The sequence below is a fragment of the Rhipicephalus microplus genome, chromosome 3 (genome assembly GCF_043290135.1).
Source record: "Rhipicephalus microplus isolate Deutch F79 chromosome 3, USDA_Rmic, whole genome shotgun sequence".
NCBI lineage: Eukaryota > Metazoa > Arthropoda > Arachnida > Ixodida > Ixodidae > Rhipicephalus > Rhipicephalus microplus.
This window is the reverse complement of record NC_134702.1, coordinates 164,902,261-164,911,643: the sequence shown is the minus strand read 5'-3', so window position 1 is coordinate 164,911,643 and position 9,383 is coordinate 164,902,261. Positions and strand designations below refer to the sequence as shown.

The following is a 9,383-nucleotide window of genomic DNA, read 5'->3' as shown; positions in this document are numbered from 1 at the left end:
CCCAGGAGCTTCTTTCTAAACTTTTCCGGTCAGTGCGCATTTACAGGAATCTACAGTAGTGACCATTCCGGTAGTGCAGTAGGCAAGCGAGCTGAGCTGAAATGGAGAGGTGAGAGGGTGAAACCCCACAGACTTTCTGGGATTACGTTTGTCATTCTTTTAGAGGTATCTGTCTTGCTAATTATCAGTTTATTCAACGACTATTGTCAAAGGGCGCTGACTACACCTATGACGTCTTTCCAGCAAGAAATTTTTCGTATGGTAATTAATACTGCTATAATAATAATAATAATAATAATAATAATAATAATAATAATAATAATAATAATAATAATAATAATAATAATAATAATAATAATAATAATAATAATAATAATAATAATATTATACGAGCAATATGATTATTAGGTTCTTACACGATGTGATTACGAAAGATGCCGTAGTGGAGGGCTCCGGAAATTTAGGCCATCTCGTGTTTTCTAACGCGCACTGACACTGCAAAATACACAGGCCTCTCTATTTTCCCGTCATTTACACGTGACTGCCATCGCTGGGATTGAACCCGCGACCCCCATATCAGCAGCATAGCACCATAACTACTACTCCACCACTAAAGACTTTCGTAATAACATTACGTTCAGGTTTAATGCGGATCCACCCTGCCAGCCAAAAGAGTAAGTGTTGCAGCCCTTCAAATGTGTTTCCAGCCACCAAATATTTGTGGCGTAGGTTATGTGTGCGGGGTGGGGGGGGGCAATATATTGGTAGTGACTGGTCTAATAAATGCGATTTGTTCAAGTAAAAACATTATTTGTCTCGTGCGTAAGGAGGCTTTGCTAAATTCGGCGAGATGTGACAATATTTCCTGAGGCCTTGTAGGCGGCAGCACAACACGAAGGATGAAAGAAAAATCGATCTTATAGATGGCGGAAGATATCACGCGACTCTTAAGTGTATGAATGTGAGCCTTTTGGTTGCCAAATGTCGCATGACGTCCTTCTGATGTCATTTCATCTTGTATACGTTACATCGTTTGATGGAAGACCACAATACAATATACCGACAACACCAAAAAGAGCAAAGAAATAGCTTTCACCTTCCAAACGTCGTAGGCAATTGCAGATACGTTTGCGTGACTTTTTGGGCGAAGATGACAGTCACCATATCTCTTCGGAGCTAGGATAGCTCCCGCATGCATGGAATAAAATATATGGCCATGAAATATGTGTACATAAAGATGGATGACTGGCACTTTGCTTTTAAATCGCTGCTTTGAATCTATACTAATATACCCTAGAATTAATAATGTTTGCACTTTTCCTTATACAACGTGTCCTTACGCATGCAAAACGCACAAGAAAACAATTACTCAAGGCGTGCATCTGCGTCAATACGTGGATGGTTGTGTTTAATACAGACTGTTGAAGTTGTCCTTTCTTAGGCGCGGCATAGAAACTTGCGTTTTAAATTGCGATACCAGCACGTAACTTACTTAGCGCTAACAACATGCATGCATGGCAGCTTGTAAGTGCTGCTCGCCAGCAGTGAAAACCCGAATACGAGAACATGCAAAATGCGATGGTTGCCAGAACATACTCGGCAGCAAACTGAACAATCGCAACTTACAAAAGTTGTTGTGTTCTTTCCACCTGAGCAAAATAGTATCTCGATTTATTTATTTAATGACTAATTAATTAATTGATTGATTAACTAATTGATTGATATGTAGGGTTTAACGTTCCAAAACCACCATATGATGATAGGAGACGCCGTAGTGAAGGTCTCCGGTAATTTCGACCACCTGGGGTTCTTTACCGTGCACCTAAATCTGAGTACACGGGCCTACAGCATTATCGCCTCCATCGAAAATGCAGCCACCACACCGGGATTCAATCCCGCGACCAGCAAAATGGTATCTCGTGCTCTTAATTTCTGAAGAAATGGTGAGCCACTAGCTTGCTGATATTTATTTATTATTTGTAAGTAAGAATTGTTGGTGTTCTGCATGGGAAAACCACATTATGGGTGTGAGAAACGCTATATCCAGGGCATTTGACAATGCAACCATCAAAGACGTCTTAACTTACACTTAAATCTATTTGTTCACTTTGTGTATCTGAATGCTTGTCAGAATTGTGCAATGAGCGCAGGTGACTCGACGTGTCTGCTTACGACTCGTTCACCGCTATCAACTTTTTTTTTTCTGAAGTCCACATCACAACATTTGTAGCATCGCACTTTCACTCATGCGAATCCCTGTATTTTGCTGCAGCTGCCATTCAATAACAATCATAGCTGTACAAACTGAGGCAGTTCCGGATGGAGCGATCTGGTTCATGGGATCTTTAGGCGGTTGAATATATCTTCGAGTGCATAAAAGAAAGGGTTTTCGCAAGATAAGGAGAAAGTAACTCTAATGCCCCAGAATAAACTTTTAAGAAACCACTGCAAGATTTTACTCGAAAATGCCTCATTTGCAGTTTCTAAAGTCCACGTTTAACTTATCAGCTAAAGCTACACGCAGTCACCAGTTGTGCCTCATAGATATCTTTAGGGTGAAAAGACACAAGAATTATCCCATTGCTTAAAGCAGCTAGCTTTTGCATATCTTCTGCCAGCTTGGTAGTAATCGCCGTTATTTTCGTGCTTTCGAAACTGGCGAGATAGTGAAAACACTTTGAAAGCTAAACTTTATTGTTTTGCCTTCTTCTATTGTGTCAGGCATGCGCAGTTTGTGTTTTTTTTCTTCTCTACGAATAAGAGCTGATGTTTTTCATACGCCAGACAACCCACAAGGTTCCAGCGGGCTTCATTCGGTATACTCGTTACACGCAATAGATTACTGAACGGACTAGTGAGAGCAAGCAAAATCACTAACGGTAGTTGTGGCCAGAAATACGCCCCTGTTAAAGGAGTAAAGGCGCACTACACTGACTGTTTTGTGATTACACTTCCATAATGCAGTGCACTTGCCATAAAGCTGAAGATTTACGTGCAATCCTCAAACAGATTTTTTTTTACCGTACGACTCAGAAGTTCATTTATTTATTAATTGGTAATAGAAGAGATTTTAAGCAGCAATGTTCACAGATTAACGCAACATTTTACGCATGCGCATGTAGCCAATTGATACTCCAGTCATATAAATTCTAATTATTATGTCCTGGTTGTCACAGTACACCCTGAATAGGGCATTACCCACTTGTCTAACTTTGTGGCCGAACAGAGCAGAAAACATTTTGAATCGCACACAGGAATGCCCTTCGGCTCGTTGTCCGCGGTGTCCTGCAACGATGTTCGCGAACGAACTATAGCCGACATAAGAAGTCCCGTGCAAACCGCGTAAAATACGTTAATACCCACATGAGTGTGGAGAAAGTACAGGAATATTGCAGGCCAGACACATAAAACGCACACCAACTAGAAGCGCACACCTTGTCGTGCTTTGTTTGTGTGCCAGAGGCGTAGCCAGGAAGTGGCACACTGGGCCCGTGCCCCCTCCTTCTTTTCTCCCTAAATTTTTTTCGCCGTGGTATAAAAAGCGGGAAATGACTATTTGAAAGGTATGCCCCCTCCAAAATCAAGAAGGTGCCCCCATCCTCAAAAAAAAAAAAAGTGGCTACTCGCCTAGCGTGGGCCTGTTCTATGTTTCCAACTCGTTGTTCTCTTCTTCGCGTAGTTTAAACTTGTCTCTAAAATCGATGAACTTAATAAAGCGCAGCAATATACCCCATCGCTTGTGAAACGCAAACGCATCGCACGACCTACTTTAATAATAAACCTCGAAAACAGCAAAGCAACATTTGTTTATTTTTGTAATTCACCTCTCTTGTCGTTAGTGCGCAAGGCAACATGACACTTGAAATGGCTAGTAAGAGCGCTAAAGCACAATAGCAAAAGTACAGTACCCGTGAATTGACATGAAATAATGTTTTTTTTTCGTAATAACGAGCTCTTAGGAGAATTTATACACTTCACCTCGTGGTTTCATTGCAAGTCTCTCCGATAAACGTCATGTAATGGTTTGATATGCGGGGTTTAACGTCACAAAACCACCATATCATTATGAGACACGCCGTAGTGGATGGCTCCGGAAATTTCGGCCTCCCTGGGTTCTTTAGCGTGCTCCCGAACCTGGATAGACGTCATGTCGGCTATGACGCAGGTAACTCAGCATTACGTCAATTTGAGACGAACCGTAGAAGCTGGAAATCATAGTACGAGCATTACTTAGCAACGTAGTTTTTCGATTCGATCTGTGAGTATATGGCAGTTCTCTGTTACGTGCGCCCCACTAAGCTTGCGGAATTTCCGCATGGATCAGCCTTACAGTTCCAAATAGTGCCTCCAACTGTTAGCATCGAGAGTGATTCTCAAAAGTGCATTTTAGATGAAGGCGAAAATGCTGTAGGCCCATGGTCTGAGAGTTGGCTGTACGCTAAAGAACCGCAGGTGGTCAAAATTTCCGCAGCCCTCCACTACGGCCTCTCTCATAATAATATGGTGATTTTGGGACGTTAACTCCACATGTATATCTGTCCCCATATGAAGCCTAATACATTTGCGAACGTCGAGGAGAAAAATGCCATTGCGGATAAGTTCGAAAGTCTAAAGTTTGCTGAAACAACCGCAATTATCGAGCGTCCGGCTACTGACAAGGGTGCGAACTTTGTGAGTGTTCAGAAGGATCAGGCTTTATCTTTTAGATTTCAGCACGGCGCGTTCAGCAAGAGTGCTGGATTTGAAGAAAGAAAGCGAGGGGTTAAAGGCCCCTCGTGCTCTATGCCGCCACAACAATCCACCCCCTCTTATCTTTTTTCTTGTTTTTTAACCTTCTTTTCTATCTAAAATCCTGTTTTATTCTTCGTCTAAGGTAGGAAAGTACGCCCATATTTTTGCGCGCACGTATATATTGTTTTTTTTTTCTGTTTTTCATGAACCCTGCTCCTATCGTTTCGTGCCAGGGGGTGGCGCGCACTACTCACTCCACGGGAGAGGGGGTGCGTGACGCAGACGCCACCGCCAGGCTGCCCATCAAAAAGGGCCTCCGCCGGAGGGGACGCTACCAATTCGCGCCCAACTTCCGACGGTTCGTGGTAGGCACTTGCTCCTTCGTGCAGTACTTCGCAGCAATGCCCGCCATTCTGTACAACCTCCCCGGCAGCCCACCCTGTGGCTTCGTTCGCTCACTCGCCAAGCACCTGGGAGTGGAGCTTACGCTCAAGGACGTGGACTTTGCGAAGAAAGAACACCTTAGCGAGGAATACCTCAAGGTATGTGGGCGTGACTTGTCTCCGTAGGTTGAAGAGGGCTAGTTTTCATCAATTGATGAGCTCAACAGCGCCTTTGGCGTGAAACAGTTGAGTGAAATGGTTCTTGAAATCCTTTATTTGTAAATAACGAACGAGAGAAGATCGGTGCGCCGTGATGATGTATTGGGCAGTTGACACAGGTTTTCCGTATGCCTCTCTACGTAATGTTTTCTGTGGTTCGCCCTTTGTACCAATTCAGTAATTACGAATGTATCGATAATTCACGTTCCGGCGCCTTCAGTGTATTTTTCTTGGCCGGTTCATCGCTCATCGAGTGCGTATTTAGAGTGCTCTTGTTTGTGCTAAGAGCATGCCGGTCTCGCATTGGCCGTGAGTTCGCCTCGTTGACTTTCCTGTGCCCTGGCCTGTGTGAGAACCACTCGTAGGCATTTTATACGCCGGCATTATGAAGTCCTTCAGTATATCGCAGTCCTGTTACTGTTACGTATCCGCATATCATCGGAACTTGTCTTCCTTCACGTATTCAGCCATGCTCTAGCCCTCCGTGCCGCAACGTTATTTCAAAATGCTGGTTTTTCATAACCCATTGTTGTTGTATACATTTCTACTTGCACATGTTTTGTGCACGTTTTTTCGCTTCCAGCCTTACAGAGTGCGAAGGTGACATCGCAACCCTTTTTAATGTTCTCGCAACACAGCCACAAATCCTCGTACCACTTTTTTTTCGACTTTATTCAATCTTTCTGCATTATGATGCCTCAGCTGTTTCCGCACTTCTGCTCAGATTATTTTCCCTGCTATTGCAAGCCCAGTGCTGTGGGCACCTCTTTAACGTCGGCAAAGCATTTGAATAAGTAATAAATCCAGTTCAATGTAGCCTTTGCATGCAACGGGTGGGTCAGTTCTGGTAGTAGAGCGTCCCTTTTATGGTCCTCTACAAGCAAATCTTTCCTTTTACGCTTTCCACACTTTCTTCAAACCCGTCTCTGCATAGCATTTCCGGAATGCTTGCCATGCTGCTAAATACACCCACTTTAACCTCTCTTAGTCTGTCACATGACATGCGTTTCGACTTCTTTCACTTATTCTTATCCACACTGTTGTTTTAGTGTGCGTTACACAATCCCTGCCTCGCAACTTCTCGTTTGCAACAATATCCTCTTCGGCTCACGCTCAGTTTAGTCGTCCGCATTGTTTTGACTAAACACCGTGCTTCTCCTTTGCAGATCAACCCATTCCACAAGGTGCCTACCCTCGTCGATGACGGCTTCGTTGTCTACGAGAGGCAAGTATATTATCCTCCTTCTGTTGTATCTTTCAGATTTCTGTTACCCACTTAGGCTGTCTCTACCAACCATCATCAGTGCGTCTAGTTTGTTTCGGCACCTTCTACTGTTATGCTTATTAACAATTTCACTTGTATTTTTGTCATGTAACAATACACTTAAAAAGACTTCTCCTGCGCGTTTTTGCTACTTTTTTGTAGTCTCCCAGCTCACTCAACCCAAATCTCTTTGGCGCTAGCCCCCTTCCACTGCTGGCCTTGCTGCCAAGCATCCCTTCCCCCCCCCCCCCGTCTTTGATCGAATGTACTCTATCCGACCTTGTCACTATAGCAGCCTTCTTTCACTTGAAAGCGATCGCCCGCACAATGCATCCTCTATTGTGCCGACTCGGCCAAAGAATTGCGCCAGATGGGCACTGCCTTCGAGTTTCCTGCCCGTCTGTGTCGGCGTCACACTTTCCTCCTCCACCGCCCTAGCAGACTTTTGTTCGCTCCGGGAATCGGTCTTCCCATGCACGGGTGCAGATTTACTACGTTTGCATTTCTTCACTTCCCTCCCGCTCGTTTCCCACCCTCGCCATAACGTCGTTGCGCACCAGTATTTCCCGTAGAAAACCTACCAGCATTACCCTTCGTTGAGCTGTGGAACTCTGCTCGTCGGCTGATTTTCTTGACCTTACTGCCGCAGCAATGCCATTGCCTACTACCTCCTGCGGAAGTATGCTCCAGAGTCTGATCTCTACCCGGAGTGCTACAAGGAGCGAGCACGCATCGACCAGTGTCTCGCCGCTGTTGCCAGTACTATCCAGCCACATCAACTACTGTTCTTCGTGAGTGCTTTCACAACACAATTCAATGTCGAAAAGTTGCCTAGCCACTAAACTAGAGCCGCTTCATTAATGTACCCAGATAGTGTCCACGCAGGCCTTAACTCATTACTGATTTAAAACTGTCACTTTAGTGACAATCATTACACGTTTCAGTGCCCGATTTTCGTCGGCAACGAAGTGTGTCATCGGGTAACACATCTCGTTTACTTCTTTTTAGCTTTATGTTAACCGCTGTCAGTTGAGAGCAGTTCTTTTTATGCAGCAAACACGTCACTGAATCTCGCTCAGTAGGCGCATACTAACGTTCCCTATCGCAGCGATTTCTCATTTTTGCTGTTCTCAATCTTACTTGCCCCTCTGAAGCTTTCTAGCTTCCCCTTTCGTATGAATGCGATCATGATCTTTGTTGCTAATTTACGCGGCTTTGATTCGTTTATCATTCACACGCATTTCATTTCCAGCGTCCACGCTTCTGGGAGAACAAGAAGCCAACTGACGAAGAGGTCACTGCCTTCGAAGAAAATGTTCTCAAGGGCTTTCAGTATCTCGTGACGGACCAGTTCGCCACCGGCGACAAGCTCACGCTCGCTGACCTATGCCTCGTAAGCAACCTGGCCATCTCTCTCGAGGTATGTTGCATTCTTCAATTGTACTTTCGTCGTTTTGTTCCGCAGTCAATTTTTTTTCTGTTTCCTATATTGCCTGCACCTCCTTTCGTTACTGTTTCTTGTGCAGTAACGGTCATCTCATCTGTCTTTTGCCGGCGCATTTGCATTTCCATTCTTGACATTGCTTTATTCTTTAAAACAAGTTTTTTTTATCTGAGCACTCCTTCTCTCCTTTATTCGCTGCGCCCTTTTCAGAATGGGTCTGTGGATGCTTCAAAGTTCCCTAAGCTGGCTGCCTACTACGAGCGTGTGAAGCCTGAGCTTGCCTACTTCGAAGAAATCTACAGGCCGTCTATCACCTACCTTCAGCAGCGTTGGAGCGAGCTCAAATGAAGTTAGCCACAATTTCAACAATGTTTACCTGACTGTTTACGATTTTGTCTCCTATACAATAAAATATATTTTTCTTTTACCTGTTGTGTCACCAAGTTTTAATGCCGGAATTCTGAAGCCCTTGGAGCATCTGTCCTTAGTTTCCACACGCTTTACTAACCTGCGTTAAAGCATTCCAGCTTGTTTTCATGCAACAATAAAGTCTGTCCCACAGCACATGCCACTCAGTGGTCTAAACACGCAGGTGATAGCCGGAGCACTTCAGCGCATGCCGGTTCACATGGATGTGGTGTGCAGCATTCCTTATCTTGATATCATCTTAAGGACGTGCGGGCTTTGATCATTCCTATGTGCACCGCACGAACTCTTAAAACTTTTTCAGACTGAGCTCCCCAAGTCCACATAGGTCTTTTTTTTTTAATTTCCAGCTCGTCAGGAATGACGTCCTTTCTTAAGTTTCGACACCGTTCTGCCTTTGATTTTGGCCTGCGGGGAGGGGGACAGTCTCCTATGCATTCCCCTCGCCACTAAACCAGAACTTGTTAAGATAAATCTTCCCATAATGCTGGCGGAACACTGATAATTGCTTTATGCGTAAATGTGCTCGTCGCATAGGGTTCTACGCCTGTCTCGAACATAACAGATCATGGTACAATAACCGTATGACCTATCAATGTCGCGGGCTTGAAGTTAGCTTCTGGGCGCATTAAGACGTTTGCAGAAACTTCATGCAAAACTTGGGATCATTGCTGAAAGGCAGGCTGTTCAAGTGAATTACCCCTGCTTTATATACGAAGAGAAAGACGGAGTACTGTTGAATCGCTGACTTTGTGTATGTTGGCTTATTACGAAAAAGATGAGTGCGAATAGGGCCTCGTGGCAGAGGCCATATTCCGAAATCTTTTTTTGCATGCACTGCGAGTAAAATACTGTTTGAACGCATGGTTATTTCTGCAGTTCGCCGGGAATCTTAGTATAACTGAATTTGAAAGTT

General features: G+C 44.3%; 1 protein-coding gene across 1 annotated transcript; it reads left to right on the top strand.

The window, feature by feature from the left end:
* Window positions 1-5,049: 5,049 nt before the first annotated feature.
* On the top strand, window positions 5,050-8,468 carry LOC119182745 (glutathione S-transferase 4). Its single transcript, XM_037433465.2, has 5 exons — window positions 5,050-5,273; window positions 6,500-6,558; window positions 7,247-7,388; window positions 7,850-8,017; window positions 8,252-8,468. The coding sequence occupies exons 1-5, from the start codon at window positions 5,133-5,135 to the stop codon at window positions 8,387-8,389; spliced, it is 648 nt and encodes a 215-aa protein (XP_037289362.2). The 5' UTR covers window positions 5,050-5,132; the 3' UTR covers window positions 8,390-8,468.
* Window positions 8,469-9,383: the final 915 nt, after the last annotated feature.